Here is a 22354-nt window from a genome sequence, read left to right on the forward strand (position 1 = left end):
CAAAAGTCACAAAATATTGACAGGGAGCGCCATTTTTATCGTGATCGATAAGGCGCAGACGAGGGGGCTATGCCCGTCAGCGCGCGACAGCACTAACCAACAGCCCCCGCATAGTGCCCCTTAGTCTGGCGATGTGGAAATGATCCAGCGTCTGATATTGGCCCGTTCGGAGCGTTGGCGGACTAGTCAACGGATTGTGGCGTGTAAGACTGATCCGCGTTTCTCTTTTCATGCTTATCCACGACGATCGGGGCTGAATATTCGCGGTAAACAGGGTCCTTTGTCTGGAATCCGCCTTGGAAATAGGTCGAATCTCGGGATATGAGTGGCCTATATTATTCTATGAGAGTATAGGGCCTGGTGGTACTGGTCAATTGCAACAGGACCTATACGAGCCTTCATTTATCAGGGTTTGGTTTGCCCACGGGAAGGCTCCGAATCTCAGCCTCTAGTTCGTGCGCTCCCACATTCTTCTTCCTCATGCCAAGGAGGAATCCCTTGGAGGATCCTTCAACCGGGGCTGGGAGGAATAAGGCCCTAAAGAGCGATCGCAGCATACAAAGCAGAAAAAGATGACAGTTAGCATGTATGATCTTGGTTGGATTAATTCGAATTTAGACCTGTGCAGCCAAAACAAAGAATCTGCTTGCTTAGCCGAGGATCTTTGGACATTGCATAGCCGAGATATTCACAACTATCACTGGTAGTCTATTAATCAGAATTCAGCATCCTTATTCTGACTGTCAATCATGAGCATACAAGAGAGCAATAGAAGCAGTGATGCAGATTTTCTAAGGAGGAGCTAGAATCTGGAATCAAAATTCGATCCTCCAATACATATGCTTTAAACACAAAGATGATTCCCCATAGAACTCCAGCTAGAGAAGACAACATCAATCATGCGTGTATGGAATAGGCTCAAATATTCATAAGATTCCAAAATCCCACCAAGTCGAAAACCCATCAACATTCCCAATCGTAGAATCCGGCTCTTGGAACTCCATGTTCTCCATGTCACTGAACTGCCCTGGATCGGTCCAGAGCCAGGGGGTATTAAACATAAGACTGTCCGCAGGGGCGACCACCTTGTCTCCGAGAACAATATTGCCCGGGGAAGGAGGCGACGCAGACATCTTCGGCATGTTTGGTGGCATGTGGGCAGCCTGTCCTCCATCTGCCGTATTAACCGTCACTTCTGGTGATGTCGCAACAATGATCTCCAGTGTAGAGGTAGGGTTGCCATCTCCATCATCCTCTCGGGAGATGGAAGGGACAAGCGAGGAGTGCAGAAGACTACTACCGGAGGTGTCGTGGGTGCCGGGGTTACAGTTAAGCTGCAAGATATCCCACATCAAGGGCACACTCAGATGAATCTTGCACGGTGTCCAGTCGTAGTCAAAATGGGTTGATCCTGACGCGATATGGATCAGCCTGTCTAAGGTTCGGTCCTTGTAGCTGTTAGTTCTGCATCAAGGGCTGTCGCCTCCAGGACCTTACCAGAGCCGCGCAAACAGGCGAAAACGAGATGAAGTTTTTCAGAAACCGTCTGCATTTTACAAAGTCGGTCTTGGATTTCTGCTTCAAGCGAGGATCCGCGGCGCAACAGTAGTACAGATGCACCGTCGCGGCAATGGCTGCACTGTGGCCGAAAAACGGATCTATCAGACGCATGCGCTTCTCGTGCACCATATCGATCATTCGGACGATCCAAGTGGCATGCAACAATACCAGCTCCGAAGACCTGCGCCAGAAGGCATTCGGTATCGCGAGGTTGGGGTTGTACTGCGACGCGACGATATACAGAAACGGGTGGTTCAGCACGGTCAAGATGGAATGGTATGTGAACTGCAGTTTGAGCCACGGCGCCCAGTAGCTCCGATTGATGTTGAGGTCGTCCGCCGTGCGCTCATAGAATTTGACAGAATCGTACCGATGACATTGAGACAGCTTGTTTTCCACTTCGGTGAGATCAGACAGGATCATCGTGCACATCGAGTCGTATCTCCAAGGCTCCGTTAATTTACTCTGCGCGGAATCGGATATGTAAGTTCTCACCCGGTTCCAGACCCATCCGAAATGGATTGATAGATTCCATATGCCGATATCGGTTGCACTGGAACAGCCCAGGTGGTCGCTTGGCAATGGGGGCCGGGACGCTTCTATCTCTTTCTGCAAACTCCGACTTCCATTCGTCGGGGTCCACGAAGGGCGTACATTGTCTAGCTGGTTGATGTTGAAACTGCACTGTTGACCGTATGTCTGTTCCAGTGACTGGAGACTCCAGAAAAGGCGTCTCTTCTCCTCTGTCAAGGAGTCTTCGACGGTATACGTTGATGCCTGATCTAGTGCAGCGGACCGACAGAGCTGGAATGCAAGTCCAAGATGGAACCGGCCTAGGTGTAGATCTCCATCTGCCCAGTCGTTAGCGTCTCTTTTTTACATTCTTTACGTGCTGATACTAACCGATGAATGATGAGTATGATAGCAAGCATAGACTTTCAATCGTCTCCAACTTGACCGTTCCATTCGCCACACGGAGCATCACTAATGTTCGCGCGGTGTTGGCATGATGCTGTAGCTGGGCGTGTTCAGGCGTAAAGCGTGCCGTCAAGGCTAATATGCTGTATATGAGTTCTTCCGAAAGTCGGTCCGGGTCGTCAAGGTCATCGCGCTCAAAGCACCATATCGGTTGTCGGTGACAGTGGCGAAAGTAAAGATCGATTGCCTTGGCGAGGGAGGCGGTCGATGGTTGCAGGAACGAGTCACCGCCACCGAGGCCGAACGCAAATGGATCGTTAACGGCATATCCAGGGTCGCTTGTGGATGGGTGGTTGTCCGAATAGGATTCATGCGTGTCGCCTGGATCACCTTCCGTCTGCTCGGAATGCAAGTTCTGGATCGATCTATAGACACAGTCAGGTCTTTGTGGGACATGACCAAATAGTATGCAAGCAATCTTCTACCTGGATCCATTCAGAAGGAGATTTACCTTCTCTTCCAGGGACGCCAGTCTGTCTTTCTATAAGTACTGTCAGCATCGCAATCCACCGAAAAGCACCAAAGGCATACAGAAGGATCACCACGCGAGGATCGCGTCACAGCAGCGTAGCTGCACTGTTGTCCCAACCTCAGGCAGTTCGAACATGTTGGTTTTTCCGCTGGACAACGTGTCTTCTTCCTCCTGAGAGATCTACCCTTAGCTCATACTCCCAGCCAATCCGAAGGAAAATGGGCTAACCGGCAATTGAGGCAAGCCTCGTGCGATCGTAGTCTTCCACGGGTGCCTTCACGCGGCATTATAGTCCCAAGGGTGATCAATTATACATTATGACGAGGTCTGGACAGGTAACTAGGGAGGGGGGCGAGGAGTTCAAAGACAAGAGAAGCTGCGGGGTACGAGGGGCCGCGCCACGGAACAAATACTAGACATGCTGTCGGACGAGATTGATAGTACACACTATAGAAGTGGGCTCTAAGTGCAGAGTTGGCGACGATATGGATCTTTTACATCAGCAGGAATAAAATCCCAAGTACAGCCAAGGGCGCTTGACAGTCAGCAGGGCGATTATTCTGGTTAAACAGACAGCTGCCAGGGCCACGACAGCGATCACCCCGCTTTGAATGGTCCGCAAAGTAGTGATGTGGCGATGAACAAATGGACGGGCCGTGACACGGACCGTGTCGATGGATCTGGAATCCGTCCGGTGCTCCAAGTGGAGTTGACATCCCTTTTCCTAATTAGGTCAAAATTTCCATAGCCTGGGACCAAGATGATCTCTCTTTGACACGATCATACACAGTGAGGCCGATCCTTGATAGGGAGGTTACCTAGTGTCGGCTATTATCTGATAGAATGAAGGTTCTGCTCCCATTGTGGAGTAATATCAAATCTCAGTTAACAGTCATAAATTATCGCTTTCTGCATGCAATGAAACCAACGCTAAATTAAGATAACAACAGTCTTGTCCTATGAAAGAACAATGAATATGATGAATCATGACCTCATAGCAATATCCAATGCTTCTTGACCTTAATAAGCCAGGGCTTCGTTGAGCTGGCAACTCATCCCCGAACACCCGCCATCCTGGCCGGCCGTACTCGTGCAGTCGCGACCTCCCTGGCTTGATGCATCCAGCTTGGAGCAAAAGTCCATATCGTCCTTGCTGGTTGTGGCGGTCTGAGGAAGTGCTTGACGAGCCGGCCAGATGTCGTGTCCAGCTGCTTGCTCCCGTTCATAGTGTTGCTGGACAAGGTCGCGAACACTTGTCTGGAAGTAGAGTGATCCTTTCTCCATCTCTGGATGCAGTTCCCCATCGATGGAAACGCCGTTGTTGAGGGTTTCCTGTGTCTGATCGCAGAGAGACTTCTCCTCGGTCATGATGCGTTTGTACATCTGGTTAATCAGCTCAAAGTCCTCGTCGCTGGAGGTCTTGTTCCGGTACACCTCGTAACGCATAGTGCACTTCGTCGGCGAGGTAGGGACAGCTCGTTGTATGAAGAACAAATGTGGCCTGTTTCGCATGAGTAAACTGACTCAAAAGCCTCCAAAAAGTGACCATCACTTACGTCATGGTCATGGACACATTCGGGAAGTAGTAGGTGCTCGCAGTCTTCAGCCCCTTGGTGATGTGCTCCGGGATAGATTCTGCGAACTGAATATCGCCCCCTTCTCTGGTCTCAACAGCATACCCCTTAAGGTCGGCAATGGAGGGAATATCCGGCTGTGCTGTGGGGCAGTATTCATTATAGTTGTCGGCGAGGATCTTCCAGTTGTATTCGCCTTCCATTTCCCAGGTATGGTCAAAGTCGTACTGCTCCCAATCGACACTTGCATGGCGCTCCAGGTGATCAATTCCACCAAACTCATCTTCCCAAGCTACCTCAGGTTGCTCAGCACCATCCATGTTGACCCAAATGAACCCGCTGTCGTCAACGTGGACATGGATGGGTAGGAGACCGTTCTTGCTCTTGTCAAAGCCTCGGAGGTCCTGGTATCCCGGAGCCTTGGCGAGCTTCCCATTGAGCCCATAAGACCATCCGTGATACTTGCAGGAGAAGATGCGACTCGTTCCCTTTTCCTCAGTCACGACTGGGAACGCACGGTGGCGGCAGACGTTATGAAATGCATTGATGTTGCCCTGGCGGTCCTTGACCAGGATGAAAGGGAATCCGGCAATATCGTAGCGCACCCAGTCACCCGCGTTGGGGAGGCGGATTTTGTGCGTGGTAAGGAGCCACTTCTTGGAAAAAATAGCACGTTTCTCAAGCTCGAACATCTCCAATGAAGTATACCACGACGCCGGAAGCGCTCTCATGGTCGTTTTCCCGCTGTCCACGGCCTCCGCCGTCCCCTCCAGGCCGAAGTAGTTTTTCAACGTCGACATTGTGTAGATATAAAACTGGGATAACAAGAAAATGCAAATGATTTATGATCTAAATCCTTCCGTAGGACGCCAAGTGAATTGCTGTTTGGGATGAAACACTTCATGCGAGGATGCCGAATGTCTCATATAGTCCCTTAAAACTTTCGTATTGACGGCATGACGGTTTGCTCGGCCGTATTGTAGAGTTCTAGACCTGATAAGGGGAGATAGCACCTGACCGATAGGTTTACTATCTCGGGTTCGGGGACGGATGTACAGCCGTGTGCCGCCGACGGTTTTCGGATGAACAGTGCCTGTGGGGTTCCGCCAGTATCTCCCACGACTCATCCGTTCAGGTGCCGCCATGAATCCCTCCTCCCGTGTTTGCTTCCTAAGATTAGTTCCAGATGATCATTGTGCTGGGAAATTGAACCTGCGGGGTATCTTATACTAAACCGGTTACTTTCCGTCTAGTGGGCTGCTTTAAAGATCAATCACGGACTCTGAAGTTTCTAGGCGCCCCCTTACCCCATGACACCATGACGATATCAGAGACTTATCACTGCCTGAATAATAGTTACACTCATCCAATGATATGAAAGGTAAAATAAGATAGCCGAATATGTCATTGTACCGGTTCTATAGTCCGATCCGTCCCATGCCTGCATTTGCATGGCATATAATTCAGCAGGAGGTCGTGCTCCAGTTGTCTCCAATGTACATAGTATCCTATGTCAATTCCAATGCCACATTACTGAATGATCGCCGATTGTAACTGTATCCTCTGAAACCTTTCTTTGCTCGTTCACCCTGACCAGATGTGCCAGAGCGACATCATGTCCCCCGAGATCTCCGACAAGTCCTCCCCCGAAGCCCGGCCCAATTGCGAATCGGAAATTTCTACAGGTCATGTCTTGGGAGACAATGATGCGGATGGGCTGCAGCGTAGACTCTCCCAGAGACCTATCCAGCTCATCAGTATCGGCGGCTCCATCGGCACTGCATTGTTCGTGACCATTGGAGAGGCCCTCACCAAAGCAGGCCCAGCCGGCCTTTTACTTGCCTATGCGGTTTACAACATCATGCTGGCGATGGTCAACAACTCCATGGCAGAAATGGCTACATATATGCCAGTGAGCGGCGGGTTCATCCGTCTAGCCTCGAAATGGGTCGATGACGCCGTTGGGTTCATGGTGGGCTGGAACTTCTTCATCTACGAAGCGCTTCTGATCCCATTCGAAATCACGGCAGTGACACTGGTACTGTCCTTTTGGCGTGATGATATTCCGCCGGAGGCTGTCTGCGTTGCCTGTATTGTTCTTTATGCGTGAGACTTTCCCAAATGCACCTCGATTGCCATGAGACTTCCCTTGCGCTGAGCGGTTTGACCATACCACCCCTGCGACCCCGTCTGACATTAGATCTTTTCTTACGTCTCGTATAGTTTACTGAATATCCTAGTCGTGAAAGGCTATGGCGAGTCCGAGTTTTGGCTCTCCAGCGGCAAGGCCATCTTGATGTTTATGCTTTTTGGCTTTACTTTTGTCACCATGGTAGGCGGGAATCCAAAGCATGACCCATATGGATTCCGCCACTGGAATCACCCTGGTGCGTTTGTCGAGTATCTTCACTCTGGATCTCTCGGACGGTTCGAAGGGTTCCTTGCTGCTCTGTGGAACGCCTCCTATACGTGTGTCGGACCCGAATACATCTCGATGGTCGCTGCTGAAGCAAAACACCCTCGAATATACATCAAGAACGCTTTTAAAACGGCCTACTGGCGCTTCGGAATCTTCTTTATTGGTAGCGCTCTGTGCGTCGGCATCCTCGTTGCCTATAACGATCCTACCCTGATCGCAGTCAACTCGGGTCAGTCTGGAGGGTCAGGCACGGCTGCAGCCTCACCGTACGTGATCGCAATGAACAATCTTGGTGTCGGCGTTCTCCCTCATATAGTCAACGCACTTCTTGTGACCACGATCTTCTCCGCCGGCAACACCTACTTCTATGCCGCGTCGAGGAGTCTGCACGGGCTTGCAGTCGATGGTAAAGCGCCTGGTTTCTTAAAACGGTGCACTAAAGGGGGCGTCCCCATATATTGCGTGGCTATGACCCTCGCATTTCCCTTTCTTTCCTTCCTGCAGTTGTCCAACAGCGCAGCCCAGGTGCTCACCTGGCTGATTAACCTGTGCACTGCATCTGTCATGATCAATTACATGGTGATGTGCGGAACGTACATCTCTTTCTACCGGGCATGTAAAGCGCAGGGTTTTGACCGTTCAAACCTCCCCTACCAAGGATGGTTCCAGCCCTGGTGCGCGTACATTGGCCTGGGGTGGATGTTCCTCATTGTCACCTGTTACGGGTACGAGAGCTTCACGCCATGGGATGTCACTGGGTTTTTCACGCACTACACTATGCAGATCTTTGCTATCTTTCTCTTCTGCGGATGGAAGCTTCTCAAAAGGACGCGTCATGTGCGGCCTCATGAAGTTGATATATACTGGGATGCGGATAAGATTACGATGTACGAGCAGGCAGCTACGGTAACGGACCCTCCTGTTGGTTTTTGGAGGGAGATCGCACAGCCCTTCCTGCCTAGCGGTCTATCTGTTCGTGCGCATAGGGACACCACAGCTTGACAGAACCATCACCACGTCTCTCGAGCTCCTATGGAGCCATCCTCATTGAGCCTCAAGGGAACAAGAGAACATTTGTCTATGTGGACCGAGAGACCAGCCTCAACATTGTCCAAGTCTTGTACATAGGAAAGCTCTTTAGTACCACAAATTCAACCAAATGAACTCGGTCCAAGACAATCTATGTATTATTGATTGACAGTATGCCGCTTCAGACACGCTCTCCCTAACACCAGAGTCCAATCTTGACAGCGATCACCTGATCGGCATACACGGACAGGACGGTCCGTATGATCAGTAGTTCAGCGCCGGTAAATGGTAGCTCTGCTGCCTGATACGCTGCTAATGCAGTACACCCGGGTGTCAGTGCGAGGGTATGGAGTTGAGTATCCATCCATTTCTTTCGGAGTTGTACACCCCACAGGGCCAACGAGTGGCTGTCAAAACAGGACACCATTGGTGCGTCTCTATCTCTATCGCCTTTCCACCAAAAATAGCTATATTATGCAGAACGGCGATCTCCAGCTCCGAGGCAGGGTAAAGTGGAGCTCTCCCGATAGGTGGGAGGAAGACATTCCCTGATCAGGAATTACTCTCCCTGATACGCTGATAGAGGCCGAAGTGGGCCGTTCCTTGTAGCTTCTGCAGCACAGCTTTCATCTAGCATCTTCACTGTGGTCTATTTTTGATATAACGTTGTTCAAAATAGACCTATATGTATCAGGGCTGTCTCGGGAGTTCTGGTTATTTGACTTCTTTCCATTAAGTATTCTACCACTTGCGTCGAAGTTGCATGAGACTCCCAAGTTCAATGCTGAGATATATACATGGCAACACGCCAGACCTGGCTCTCATCATAATATATGTCAGATAGGACCCACGAGTGCCTTATCTGTTCTATAGTGAGAGCTATTAAGCAGTCTGATATTTCTGAGATCTTGTAGCACTGGTGGACTGGACTGCTTTTCAACCCAAGCAATAAGCCGGTCCCGCAGATATATAGTAACACGGCAGGCACATCAGGGATTTCAGCAGAAGTATATCGAACAGTATCTCAACTGTAGCAGAACAGGATGTATAGGTACATGTTGTACTAGTACCCCACATGCCCAGCTGCCGTCTAGCCCGAAAGGGATACCCCACCGGCACGTGAGGGTCCAGATATCAGACACCCGAAAGCATCGACAATGACTACCGCATAGACGGCAACACGCTCAATCGCCATGAGCGCATCAAACGACAATTACTGCATACACAAAGTTTCCTTAAGACGTACTCGCCAAGCCTGTGCTCCCTGCCGGTGCGTACACCGGTCTCGATGACCGCCTGGCGAACTCGCCACTGAGTTCGCTGGGTAACATAAACTGGATGGACCAAATGGAACTAACGCTTAGTGTACGCATGTAGCCGGAAAAAGGCCCGATGCCCAGGGGAGAAGCCAGCTTGCTCATTATGTGAGCGGCTAGGCCAACGATGCACATATACCCCTCAGGCTGCCGTAAACCGTGCTGGCCGGTCCAGGTCTTTATCTACTCAGCAACATGACGGCTCGGATCTACAGCCGGTGAGTGTGTGCTGGATACTGCCAACCCAAGTCCATCCCGCGAAGCGACTAACGCTCCTCATAGTCGATACCGGCAGATAATGCCAGTACGGAGAGGTTCCAGCGTATCGAGGCCAGACTAGACCAGATGACAACTCTGCTTCAGTATGTTTTGTCAATCAATATATGCGTTCGACATCCACGAAAAAGCATCTAATACGGCCCTGACAGAGAGACTCTGCCACAACTTAATGCATTGGGCGAAGCGTCTTACCGGAACCTACAAAGCCTTCGCTCCCCCGGCCGCCGCAGTGACGGCAGTGGTCAATCTCCGTTGAGCTTCCGGGGTGGCGAGAGGGATATTCCAAGGTATGTAGCCTACCTCACAAACCGTGCTCCTACAGTTGAATAACCATTTGAAGGACCCTATTCCCACCAGACTATATTCGGTCCGAAGTAGAAACATACCTGCACTACTTCCACGACCAGCCATACTGTGTGTTCACAAAAGATTGGCTGACATGTAATGCGAGCTCATTACCACCGGAGATTGCGTTTCCTCTGGTTGCCCTCACTAGCCGATTTCGACGAGGCTCGCCCGGGAGCATGTCACAAGATGTCCCTACTACTGACTACTGCGCCAGAAAGGCCTGGACTATCCTGTCAAACCGATACCAGAGTTCAGATCTTAGTCTTTCGTTCCTTCAGGGGACGTTCTTGATGGCACAACTGGACTTCGCAGATGGCAGGTCCCATCGAGGCTATGCCAATGTAGCGCTTGGGCTTCGAACGCTTCAATCGGGCGGGCTGACCAGAGACAAATACGTTTCTACCCGGGGTTCGGCCGAGACAGAAGCTCGGAAACGCATCACGTGGGCTTTCTTCATGTTGGATCGCTGCTACAATGCCTCTCGCAACTATTCGCTATGTCTCTCTGATAAATATTTCACCTTGCCATTTCCGATGCCAGACCCGAACGATCCACGTCGAGAGGAAGGCCCACCGCCAACGGGCACATTACACGATGGACCTAGAACTCTGGGCGAGAAGGTTGACCACGGCATTTTAGCGTGTCTCATACGCTTGTCTGCGATATGGGGAAAGGTCACGGAGTATATATTCGAGCCCTTCGACAAGAGTGCACCGCCCCCGTGGCGCTCGGGGTCAGCTCATGCTACCCTGGAATCAGATTGGCTTCAGTTTGAGACGCATTTCGCTGACACTCATCGTTACATGAATGTCGATTTCAAAAGGCGGGCGCGCGAGGAGCCTCAATGCCGCACGTATCTTTCCACCTGGCTATGTGTCCAGTTCCTCTTCCATTCGACGCAAGGCCTGCTGCACCACCCTTTCATTACGATGACCAAGCTCCGACAAATGGAAGGGAATATACCATCGACATTCTTACAGAAATCGTACGAGAGCTCTCTGATCCACTCACGATGGATTGCCCGGTTTGTGCGAGAAATGGCCGAAGTCGACTGGGAGCTTCGCGACCCTTTCATCGGGTACCTATGCGCAATTGCAGCTACAATTCAACTCGAACATACCGTCCGCAGCAATCAACAGGTTGCACTACAAGCCAAGGATGACTTCAGGATACTCGTGGATTTCGTCACGAAGGCGTCCATGCATTGGCCGAACATGAGAGTCTTGGTAGGTTCTACCGGTCAAACTTTGCACGCTACGCTACATTTCTAACCAAGTCACAGGTCGACCGGATTAACAAACTTGCAGCGAGGCGCAACAACTATGGATCGTTGTATTATAATCAAGATGGATCCTTCGGAATCCTTCCGCGTATGCCGACTTCGTCCAATATCCCCCGGATGTCTGCAGAGGATGAGGCCCTGGTGTGGGACATTCTTGACATCAGCTCATCATCGAGCTTTGCAGAATTTCCACGACTCGGGGACACGCTACCGCAGGCTCAAAGGACTGAAGATGCCCTCATGCGCTCTCCAGGCAATTCATTTATGGCTCTACCACATGAAATCTTTGCCAGTTCCGCCGACCGTCGCTCATCACTGGCTCCCCAATTTCCACAGGGGATTTCACCTCTTCCCCGGGTGGGACCTGACACTATGGAAGACGGCGTCATCCCCGAATGGCCGTTTACTACGAGGGAAGAAAGTGCCGGGTTGGGTCCGGCTATGCCCGATATTCCGGACTGGATGCTCTTCGGGCGATACCTACCGGAGCAACTCTAGAAGTGTGCGATTTAGCTAATTACGACGAATGTCTAACTTGGGATATTATAATATGATGAATCATCATTAGGCATTCTCCAGTACCGGCCTCGCTGGAATGATTGACGCCACGCTATTAAATTATATGCTGCCAATGCAAAACTGCCATGTCTCGTTACTTAAATCTTGCTCTGTCTCGCCGCCGACGCCGCTGTGAGGGCAGCATTGAACGTCTCCCGCTCCTGGGGCGTCAGCTCTCTCCTCGCCGGTCCTCCGCGGCTTCCATCGCCTGTGAATACATCCGGCTGGAAACGCTGACGGAACTGCGTGGGGAACTTCCACTTCTCCAACAGTTCGGTAGGAAGCTTACGCTCCAGACTGCCAACGATGTATTTGCCAATCACGGGAAGGAACTTGAACGCACTGTTTCGCCCATTCGTCAGAATTTATCCCTTGTGTGACAATCTTTCGAGGATGCACTTACTGTCCGCTACCGCCAGTAGCGATGAACAGGTTCTTGTGTTCGGGGTGATAGTCGAAGATGAAGTCGCCCGTCGGCGTGTCGTTGTACCAGCACAGACCGACCCGCTCAAAGCCTCGCGGGGCAAGATCTGGGAAGAGATCTTTCAAGCCGGCCATGAGCCGTTGCAGACCATCAGCAGGGATGAAGTTGGCGCGGGTGGACACTGCCGAGCTGGGAGGTGCAGACACGGCCTTCTGCTGCGACTGGGACGTGTACCCAAAGCCGTGAACGGCCACCTTCAGATATCCAGTGCCCTGATGAACAGGGAAGCAGAAGAAGCCCGTGGAGAAGTTGAAGTAGATAGGAAGGTTCTTCAGCTTGACCATTTCCTCCGGCGTGAGTCGCAAGTACCCGACGATTTGCGCAGCTGCAATCATGGAATTCCACGCAGGCACAAGACTGGCCGTCCACGCCCCCGTCGCCGCGATAAACCGGTCGCCCGCAACTCGATTGCCGCTGGCCGTCTTGACAGCAGTCACCTCTCCGCCCGGACCATACTCAAAGTCGGTGACCTGGCCGCTGGGACCGGTGATGAAGTTCACACCCGCAGACACGCACCGACTAGCGAGTCGCTGAACCGCAAGACCGGCATCTGCCCAGCCAGCATTGTTGTTCACGAACCCGTCAAAGCCAGGGGTCGCAAGTCGTCCTGTCAACTCGGGAAACCGCTTCTTCGCGTCTTCCACGCTAGGCACCGCATGCCACTCCTGGCCCATGTCCGTGAGCACCTTTTTCGTCTTGGCGCTGTATTCCGCCGCACGAGGCTGGACGGGCTGCTCGGGGGTCCCTTCCTGACATACCCACATGCAGGGTGTCTGATGGAAGGCTTCTTTGTATTCGGGCGTTTTCCATAGATCGAAGGCCTCCTTCGCGATCTGTGCGTACACAGCATCACCATAGTCGAACCGAATCACACGGGAGATGTCGTTGCTGCTGCCATCCGGGACGGGAGGCATGGATCTGTCGAGAACAGTGACGAAGCGATAGCCGTCCTGGGCGAGTTTGAGCGCGGTGGAAAGGCCAAAGGCCCCCGCGCCGATGATGACGATGCGCTCGTTCTTGTCCATTGCGTGGATGTGAAGTAATGCAAATAACCAAGGCACAACGAATGCAACAAAACCAGTCTATGCGATATGATTCAGTACAATAGATTTTCCAGCTTCTTCTTTATACGTTGCTGTCAACGCTTTCGCCTCTGTTGAATGCGAAGTGTACGGGCCGTGAGCCGGTACAACCCATAGAATGCCCTGTATTAGGATTGCCATGATCAAGTACCACAGACGGTGCTGATTAGCACAAATCCAATAGACGAACAATATGCGGAGGAAGTAAGCACATTCCCACTACCCACAGGCCCTCTTTGGTCCGAAACTCTAGATAATATGGGAAAGCAATGACCCTGCGCTGGACAGCTGCGAAGATACGGCCCGTACACGGACCGTCCCCGCCGTCGTGGCCATTCTCGCCGGATCATCTATCTCGATATGTGGATGGTATCTACAGCGAGGCCTGTGTCTACCCGGGCTTATACTAGAGTAAGCCAAGTATGGTTATAGTTTAAATGATAGAAAATGGAACGGTTTGATACTGTTTGTCCTCAATCATTCCATCCAATATGGACATGCAGAGCACATCACGCTTGTGCAGAACTATATATATCGTTGCAAATATCCACATCTAGGAAATCAAAGAACACCTACTAGTCTAAGAAAGGGGATATATATAAAGAACAGTTCAGTAGGCTCCAACACGTTTCCCAGCAAGTGAAAGTGGCTTTTGTATAAACTCCCTGACTGTTAATGCTCGATATTAAGGTACTTTTGCTGGCCAAATCATGAATGACATGACTAAGCAATGTATCCTACCCAGTCAGCACGACGCGGCATACTGGATCGCCCTTCCTGCTTCTAACCAGCTGAATGTGCTACTCAGCATCCTATATAGAGGTCTCTTTTCACTGAAATCCATCTGATATGCAATAAATCAGACCGTATCTCTTCTATTGCTCGACACCCTCATGGCAGACCAACCAGCCCCTTTTCAGCCCAATACCCGAGTCATCCGCAGACGCCGCCGCAAGTTCCTGGCCTGCGACGCTTGTTCCAAGAGGAAGGTTGTCTAGTTCATCACTGACACAACTGTTCATATATCTAACCGTTTGTCTCGAAGATTCAATGTGACCGGGCAACTCCTAGGTGCGACTGGTGCCGCCACCACGATTTCCCCTGTGTATACACACGGAACGAAACTCAGCTGAACAAGCAGGAGAAGCGCAATTCACCGTATGTGTATTGGTCCGTGAATTTTAATCGCCTAACGCTCCACTAGGTCAGTCAGTTCCTCATCGGGCTCCAGTCCACACTTCAACACGCGTCGTAGTCCCAGAGGTATGTCCGCCACCGTGAGTTCATATCGCATATCGCAGCTTGATATGTCAGCTACTAATATTAGACAAGATCCTTCTTCACAGACGGACACCCATCTTGCAAATACAACCAATGCAAAGCTCCATTCCCCCGGACTTGCCTTGAGGAATATCTGTGTCTTCAATGGCCTGCCTTTCTTCTCATCTGGCGGCAGGGAATGGATCAAAGCACTGGTAGGGGAAGAGGTGGATTTGACCCAATATAAACCTCCCAAGCAAGTATCTTGGATACGTCCTCAGGCTAAGCCTCCAACAATACCCTTGCCTAGTGAAGCCGTCTTGCGTCAAGGTCTCGAAGCATACCAATCGTGCCTCTTTTTTCACATCTTTCCTTTCATCCACCCACTGCTGTTCGAGGAGACAATTCGTGCAGCCTACCAGGAGGAACACACTCTAGAACGCAGCAACGCGGATGCCAAAGCGTGCGTGTTTGCCTTTGTGGCAGCTGCACCAAGATTCGCAAAATTTCTACCTAATGAGGCCGTCGCCAAGACGGCCGAGTATGCCCAGGCAGCTTATGATCTGGTCCCGTCGCTTCTTGCAGATTCGGGCACTTTAGACGGGCTACAAGCAGTGCTTCTTCTGGTGAGCCACACAGGCAACGGCCTGCAACAAACACTAATACGCTGCTGGTAGTGCTTCCACAGTCAAGGTGTCCTTGGGGATATGTTGAGCGTGGAGCTGTTGTTATCAACGGCGACACGTTTTGTATTCCACCTCGGAGGCCATATTAACCCCGAAAGACCTGCGGACGTGGATAGCAGGCCCTTGACCCTACGATTACATCTCCGTTACCTGTTCTGGATCTGCTACGAGTTTAGTCAAGAGTATTGCATGCGCACAGGGGTTCCACCTAATTTCGACAGCGCGTTGTGCGACCTGACCTTGCCGAAGTCCTCCAGAGAAGTATCCAACGAAGCCACGAGTGGCACATGCTCCCCTCTCTTTATCTCGTTTATAGAGTTGTCGAAGGTCGAATCCCAAATATACCGGAGACTCTATTCGGTTCCCGCGCAGAATCAGACTGATACAGAGCTCCTGAGGGCAATCCGCGATCTGGATGAACTCCTGGAGGAGTGGAAGCTGTCGTTGCCTGTGCATATGAGACCATCCTTGACCCATCGACCGACGGATGTCGAGGATCAACCGTCTTCCATCCTCCAGCTGAAATACCACTACTGTTTGACGATGATCCACCAAGCTAGTGGTCGTTGTATCTCGTGGACGCAGAACACACGTGGTCTCGGGTCAAGTCTTGCGATTAGCACGGAAGCAAGTCGATCACTGCTCATGATATTTGCATGTTCTGAACATTCACTTCATCGCTGGAACCTTCTGTAAGTATACCCCGGAGAATTCAATGCGTGGTGCATCCGAATACATGGCTTATGCTATATTCCGTGCTGCAGCTTTTGCTTGCCTTATTTCACAGCAGCTATGGTCCACCTGTTCTGTGACATACTTCTGCACCCTCTTGATGAGAGCTGCCATGAGCATCTGAAGCTCTTGGATATGGTTCGTGACAGGATGGTGGCAGCGCTATGGCCTCAGGCTCCACCCTCGACTCAAATGCAGGTCCAGCTCGTGAAGGACTTGAGTGTGGAGATACAGCGTCTGGCGCGGAAGGCAATGCAACGAGCAGCCGAATGATCCTACGCACCTGGCGCATGGTCTCTGTCTAATTAATTTGCCAATCTTCTTAGGTCATAATATACTCCACCTTAATGTTGTGTGCAATGCTAATGAACAAGTGATATTCTAAGTATAAAATAAACTAAGGTACATCTATGAGGAGATGCTGCATAAAGCAACGCACAACAGTCACAGCTAATCAAAACTACTAGCACAGGCAAGCGTCACCGTATACTCTAGCCCAAGACCGATCACTGAGAAAGGTCAGCAATAACACCCTCCCGCCAGGACCACAACGCAGCCCACGTGGCTCCCGGGCCCACGAGGACCTGGCCCGCCATGACCGCAAGGGCAGCCTTCAGCGCACTGCGGGTCTTGATGTATCCAAGCCGCCGGAGCTCCCAGACCGAATACAGATTGCCACCCACATAAGCAGCCAAGGCCGTAACAGCATCGTACCGGAAGAATGTAGCCAGCTGCTGCGAAAGGCTTGGCAGATTCCACTCAGCCTTGAAGGGATTCGGTAGACCGAAAAATGTTTTTGCAATGGAGATGTCGGGATGGGACCACGCGTATGCCATCGTCGCGATATGGACCGTGGACTGGACGGCAAATGCATACATATACGCCCTCTGCAGCACAGGCACGTCGCGCTTCTTGTAGCGCTCGAATTCCTTTTCGTGTTCATCTGGAGGACTACGTCTCTGCCGCAATCTTCGCAGCCCGGTGGAGAACAGGGCTGTGAGCACGTTGACCAGCGGCGGTGCAAACTGCCATAGTGCGACCCAGTGCTGCCACGCGCGGACGTTGGCTGTTGGCCAGAGAGACATGATCGTGGGCAGTGCAAAGCCCAAGGTCACAGCGGGCACAAGTGACATGGCCACTTCCTTGGGGACCGTTCGACCGGGGATGCTCTCCGTTCCGAAGACCGCGCTCAATATGGCGTACAGGGGGCCTATGCGTCCAATGCCCTGGACCTGCATACCTGCGGTGAACAGGCTCGGCAGAGCGAGCAAAGAGCCCTGGTTTCCCAGACGGTATCCTTCGATCGTGTAGATCAAAATCGGCGATATGAGCTGGGGGAGGAAGTTGATGAGGTGCCACTTCACCGAGGGATCTTTATCCAGGAGAGGATAGGAGAAAATCGACACGAGCGCCTTCAAGAACTGGGACGCTGGCGTGCCGCCCAGCCATGGGATGACGATGGATCCCGATTCTCCCCAGCCGCCAAGGCGAGAAAAGGGCAGTCGCCATGCCTTTTTTGTGATGACAAGGACGAGCCCCATGCCTCCGACGAAGCCCCATCGCACAGCACTCGATACTGACTCGGGAACGGGTTTGGCCGGCAGCTCATCGGCGAAAGGCACAGCTCGCGCCCTGTGGGGCACAGGAAGATACTCGAGTTTCGATGCGCCCGTAAATCCCTTTCCCAGGCGATTGAAGACATACTCATTTCCTAGCTGGGGCATAATTAATGTTTGGATAATGGTGGACGTGATAGGGTCCTCGTAGGCGTCGATGGCCTGCCTCTTGTGAGCCTCGCGAACAATCATCTCGGCTCGTTCGTGTCTGGCGGACTGAGTCTCAGTGAAGATGTCGAGTATATCTTCGTCAGCAAGCTTGTCCAAGCTTCCACCGCGGCTGTCCCTCTTTCGCAAGATTGCATTGACGAGCTCGGCGCAAGATTCAATTGCCCCATTGCCTCCCTGACCAGTGAGTGGATTCGGCTATAGCGAAGAGGCCTGTCAGCGATGCCTGTACGAAACGCAAAGGATCATCTTGTACTTCTGCCACCACTCACCTTGTGTGCCGAGTCCCCAAATGTAATTATCCGCTTGAAAAACCATTTCTTGAACACGACCTCATGAAGCGGCGTCAACGTGGACTGAAGTCGCTTCGCAAAGACTTGGCCAAAGGTAACCTTTTCAGTAATGGCACGGGAGGCGTTGGCCTTGATGAACTCGGCTTCGTCCTGTGTCGTATACTTCGGTATGTCTTTGCCGTACTTGACCGTGGGTAGCCTTTCGAACAAGAACCAATACACACGGTCATCTGGCCCAGAGACAACCAGCTGCGAGAGACCCCTTCCCGACACGACGTTTTGCTCACCTGCAACCCAACCAGGAACATGCTGAGCAATACCGAAGCTGCAGCGGTAGTAGCATGGGACTCGGTCCTCCTCATCGGGATCGAAGTAGCCGGGGCTGGAGCCTAGTCCCTAGAGCTCTCATGATAGACCGAACCTTGCTATGGATCCCGTCCGCGCCGACAACAATGCTGCCACTATAGGTCGATCCATCGGCGGTAGTGACGTTTACACCCCCTTTGACGAGGTCTATGCCAGTGACCGCCTTGTTCAGCAGTACCCTGTCCTTGTGCTGGATATGGTCGTACAGAATCTGCAACAGTTGCTGGCGATCAAAGAAATGCAGACCATAACCAAACCTATTGAGGCTGTCAGGATGGAGGGCATCACTTGCCACGCAGACGCTCACTCACCGGCGCTCTAGATGGTCGAACATATAAAGTATATCAGCTATAATCTTGCCATTCTCCTGCCGGGTGTACCCCTTGTTGAGATGTTCATGAGACAACTGAGCGATGGCCTCGTAGCAGCCAATTTGGTCCAGAATGCGCAGGCCGTTGGGAAACAGACCAATACTAGCGCCAACTGGAGGAGCAATTGCGGAATAGGCCTCCAGCAGAACATACTGGATGTCAAACTTCTCCAGCATGTTTGCCAGGGTTAGCCCGGCGATTCCTCCCCCAGCGATGATGATCTTGAAGTCCTCGTTTGGAGCCATGTTGCTGATGCAGTTGAAGAATACTAGCAAGCAGGTTCCCCTTGAGGAGTTCTCCCTGAATTGACTACCCACGAGTCCTCTGGGCGATTAAATAGCGATCCCAGAAACTAGTATGCCATCCCTATATCTGATCGGGCGATCGATATATGCGCTTATGTCAGCGGGTGTAACAAACTTAGGTACCTAGCTACGCTCTCCCGACTCGTTTGTACTTCGGATATACCTGACGGAGTACATAGTCTGGCCCTAGTCATCTCAAAGAAACTAATCGCATCCCGAAAATCCCGAACACCCGATGTTTTAGGCTTTCATTGTAGGGTTTAAGCTGGGAGCACGCCACATATGCGGTGATCTACGCTGGGCACAGCCGCTTGCATGATACTATGCTGGAGTACCCACTGGACGCGCTGGAACGCGTATGTCCGCCGATTTATGCCAGATACGGCACTGAGACAGCCCAGCTAATGAAAGAACACCTGCATAAAACGCCTTATGTTGCCAAACAAAAATAACGACGGAGCTATCTGGTGCCGAACGACCGAGATTAGGCGCCGGAATTGGCTTCGATCCGTGCCGGGGCCAGTTATCGCTTTGTTTATTTCTGGTTTTTAGGTCGTGGCAGCATCGACGACGGATGAGAATCTTCCGACGCTCATTTCTTTGTGAGGTAGACATATCAGATAGATTGCCCGTGCGCATATGTGTACGGTATTCCACACCGCTCCTTGACATGTCTGTATCGATCAGAGACATCGGGGAGTTTCTATAGTATTCGGACACTCCCGAGATTCATAAGACTTGACGAAGGTTAACCTATGCTGATCTTTCTTGCTTTGGTCAGTCGTGTATCCTTGCTATTTGTGCAAGCCCTCCACGAGGAATGACGGAGGATCTGCTCCGTGACTTATGACATGACTTGTTTGTAGCCAACCTGGATTTGTGGTGCGTATATTTAGGAGCAGAGAAGCATGTGCCGAACGGCAATGCGGGTCGGCAATTACCCTGCTAGTCTGTGTAAAGGATATTTATATATCTATTGGTTACACTAGTTACCTGTTGGCTGGTTGTCAACATATCCAACGTCATTGTTGGACCCAAGTAAGGGAAATAGAAGGACAATAACAATGATATACTCCACAAAGATACTATCCAACATATACACAAAGATTCATCGATGCGTGTCGACCGCGGACAGGGCGGATAACCTCAGGATGTGCTTGACCACCTCCGCCAGCTCATCTGTCTTTGTAGGCAAATGATGCCCAGTATCCATTTGAATGGCAGTCGCAAAGCTAGGCCGATAATGCTTCTTCACCAGTTTCCGGGCGCAGCCGAGGTAGAAGTCTCTACCGCCGTGTATGTGGATTGCCGGGACGTCAATGTAAGATTCCTCATGCTATGGGCCTGCGTCGAGGCGCCGAGCCACAGGACGCCTCGTTGGGAAAGAAGCAGCAACTCAAGGCAGCAAATTGAAGCCGTGGCATACATGGCACCAGTCCTTGCTATTGTTGCCAGACCAACAGAGACAGGACAAGCGCACCCTCGGAGAACCAAATTGCGCCAACAACCTCGGCGTCTGGGTTCCGGTTGATTGCTTTCCATTCATCCACTGCCTGTTTGACAGTTTTGTTGACCCTGCCCATGCTCTTTTCAAGAGTCTGGTCATGCCCGCCAACCCAACAATAATATACCTAGTAGCGCTTGACCGCTGAACATGGGTAACACAGCAGGCCCGGCCTTCAACCCTCCCGTCCAAGAAGACGAATTCAAACGTATTTTTTAACAGAAAGCATGTCCTCGCCGTTGAAAAATGGCGCCCCTGGAGCCCGTACCATGAAAGCAAAGCAGTGCTTTGGTAGGTTCCCCAGACATGCTGAATAGCTTGTCGGTATGTAATCTAGGGCGAAGAATGCTGGGTAGTCAACGGGGCTGTACTCATTTCTGGTGTAGTAGCTTTTTGTTGAAGATTTCACAGTTGTAACACCAGGTGCATCGGACAAGGTATCAAAGCGACACTGGGGAGATCACGTCACAACGTAATGAATGGGTATAAACGCAACGGAAAGCATTGAACTCGCGATACAGTTAGGTCGCGCCGACGTCTAGCTGTCGGCGTCCGTCTCGCCAACACCGAAGTGACCATAAAACCGCCGAATGATACCGTAGAAGATGACCAGCACCGTGTCGGCAGGCCGGTCGCTACCGTTTTAAATGCGTTACAGAATTGACACTCGTTTTACGGCGAGACCGAGTAGTTTCGTCCCCCGGTGTGAGATACTGGTGCCGGCGGCACGGACAGACAGTGTTGGACTCGTCTGCCGCGCCCGTTTCTATATCATCAGCGTTTCCCTGCCGAGCTCTCAGGGTTATGACCCTACCTAGGCTATCTTCAGACACAATTCCATCCTTCTGACAACGAACTCGAGCAGTACTTCGTCGCAGCGTGCGGTGATTATAGAGACTGATCTCCATGCGTCCGAGACGATGTACCCTTGCGTCCCGCGCAAGGACCATTTTTTGATCCGCACCTGTGCCATCGTGATCAAACCAGCAACACCAAGTTGCGGGCAACTTCATAGTCTCTGGTGGTGTCTGAAAGACTGACTACCAGAAGTCACAAATGCGGCTGTTGGCAATCGAGTCTGCGGAGCGCAGAACGCCATGAATGCCAACACACCCTATCGCGGGTCATTTGGAGAATACAATATCCCTGCCGGTAGGATCTGGTTGAAGCTGTTTGCCTCAATTAGCTCGGCAGGGGGCGCTACCTTTGGTGCCGGTATTTGCACTACGGGACTTGCCTTGAAGCTTCCAGGGCTGCCTTTGAGACAGATACGGGCAGGGATAAGGCAAAGGAGGATTGTACCGACAGACTGGAGGCATAATGGTGTCCTCGATCAAATTCCATGCGAAGGAGGCAAAGGATTTTTCCTCCCCGAATCTGACTTCCTTACGCCCAGGGTCCACGCACGCATGTCAGTCTTCTATCAGCTTTCCAATTCTACCAAGCAATCCCGCCGGGATATTGTTCCGCGGCTCAAATCTGCCCTAGAGCTGCTCCCCTCGCAGGTACCATATCTAGCAGCGACGGCGGCCATGGACCCAGAATTGCAGCGTGGGGCCGTGGAGACAACTGGTAACGACAATGGACTCTCCTCCTCATTATCGGCGCTGATACCATGCAGCACCGATCTTTCGTCCTACGGCAGCTGGAACATGACCACTTCGCTCCCGGG

General features: G+C 51.6%; 9 protein-coding genes across 9 annotated transcripts; 4 read left to right on the forward strand and 5 right to left on the reverse strand.

The window, feature by feature from the left end:
* Window positions 1-398: 398 nt before the first annotated feature.
* Window positions 399-3145, reverse strand: ATEG_07522 (putative C6 transcription factor; the record flags this gene model as incomplete). The annotated part of the gene is made up of 6 exons (XM_001216143.1): window positions 399-537; window positions 949-1448; window positions 1558-2411; window positions 2464-2893; window positions 2990-3019; window positions 3128-3145. 6 exons carry the CDS (start codon window positions 3143-3145, stop codon window positions 399-401), a joined length of 1971 nt encoding a protein of 656 aa, XP_001216143.1.
* Window positions 3146-4030: 885 nt separating this feature from the next.
* Window positions 4031-5384, reverse strand: ATEG_07523 (aromatic ring-hydroxylating oxygenase subunit alpha; the record flags this gene model as incomplete). The annotated part of the gene is made up of 2 exons (XM_001216144.1): window positions 4031-4511; window positions 4567-5384. The coding sequence occupies 2 exons, from the start codon at window positions 5382-5384 to the stop codon at window positions 4031-4033; spliced, it is 1299 nt and encodes a 432-aa protein (XP_001216144.1).
* An 815-nt stretch (window positions 5385-6199) lies between these two features.
* Window positions 6200-8005, forward strand: ATEG_07524 (uncharacterized protein; the record flags this gene model as incomplete). The annotated part of the gene is made up of 2 exons (XM_001216145.1): window positions 6200-6690; window positions 6808-8005. The coding sequence occupies 2 exons, from the start codon at window positions 6200-6202 to the stop codon at window positions 8003-8005; spliced, it is 1689 nt and encodes a 562-aa protein (XP_001216145.1).
* Window positions 8006-9225: 1220 nt separating this feature from the next.
* ATEG_07525 (uncharacterized protein) lies at window positions 9226-11246 on the forward strand (the record flags this gene model as incomplete). Its single annotated transcript, XM_001216146.1, has 5 exons — window positions 9226-9302; window positions 9410-9566; window positions 9631-9710; window positions 9777-9914; window positions 10079-11246. The coding sequence occupies 5 exons, from the start codon at window positions 9226-9228 to the stop codon at window positions 11244-11246; spliced, it is 1620 nt and encodes a 539-aa protein (XP_001216146.1).
* A 667-nt stretch (window positions 11247-11913) lies between these two features.
* ATEG_07526 (NAD(P)/FAD-dependent oxidoreductase) lies at window positions 11914-13324 on the reverse strand (the record flags this gene model as incomplete). The annotated part of the gene is made up of 2 exons (XM_001216147.1): window positions 11914-12157; window positions 12219-13324. The coding sequence occupies 2 exons, from the start codon at window positions 13322-13324 to the stop codon at window positions 11914-11916; spliced, it is 1350 nt and encodes a 449-aa protein (XP_001216147.1).
* A 767-nt stretch (window positions 13325-14091) lies between these two features.
* ATEG_07527 (fungal specific transcription factor domain-containing protein) lies at window positions 14092-16364 on the forward strand (the record flags this gene model as incomplete). The annotated part of the gene is made up of 8 exons (XM_001216148.1): window positions 14092-14178; window positions 14245-14370; window positions 14511-14539; window positions 14586-14644; window positions 14714-15267; window positions 15319-16019; window positions 16092-16122; window positions 16209-16364. 8 exons carry the CDS (start codon window positions 14092-14094, stop codon window positions 16362-16364), a joined length of 1743 nt encoding a protein of 580 aa, XP_001216148.1.
* Window positions 16365-16565: 201 nt separating this feature from the next.
* On the reverse strand, window positions 16566-18161 carry ATEG_07528 (uncharacterized protein; the record flags this gene model as incomplete). The annotated part of the gene is made up of 2 exons (XM_001216149.1): window positions 16566-17920; window positions 18116-18161. The coding sequence occupies 2 exons, from the start codon at window positions 18159-18161 to the stop codon at window positions 16566-16568; spliced, it is 1401 nt and encodes a 466-aa protein (XP_001216149.1).
* A 648-nt stretch (window positions 18162-18809) lies between these two features.
* ATEG_07529 (uncharacterized protein) lies at window positions 18810-19118 on the reverse strand (the record flags this gene model as incomplete). Its single annotated transcript, XM_001216150.1, has 1 exon — window positions 18810-19118. The coding sequence occupies one exon, from the start codon at window positions 19116-19118 to the stop codon at window positions 18810-18812; it is 309 nt and encodes a 102-aa protein (XP_001216150.1).
* Window positions 19119-20376: 1258 nt separating this feature from the next.
* On the forward strand, window positions 20377-20709 carry ATEG_07530 (uncharacterized protein; the record flags this gene model as incomplete). Its single annotated transcript, XM_001216151.1, has 1 exon — window positions 20377-20709. One exon carries the CDS (start codon window positions 20377-20379, stop codon window positions 20707-20709), a length of 333 nt encoding a protein of 110 aa, XP_001216151.1.
* Between the last annotated feature and the right edge of the window lie 1645 nt (window positions 20710-22354).

This window comes from Aspergillus terreus, genomic scaffold (assembly GCF_000149615.1).
Source record: "Aspergillus terreus NIH2624 scaffold_11 genomic scaffold, whole genome shotgun sequence".
In the NCBI taxonomy this organism is placed as follows: Eukaryota; Fungi; Ascomycota; class Eurotiomycetes; order Eurotiales; family Aspergillaceae; genus Aspergillus; species Aspergillus terreus.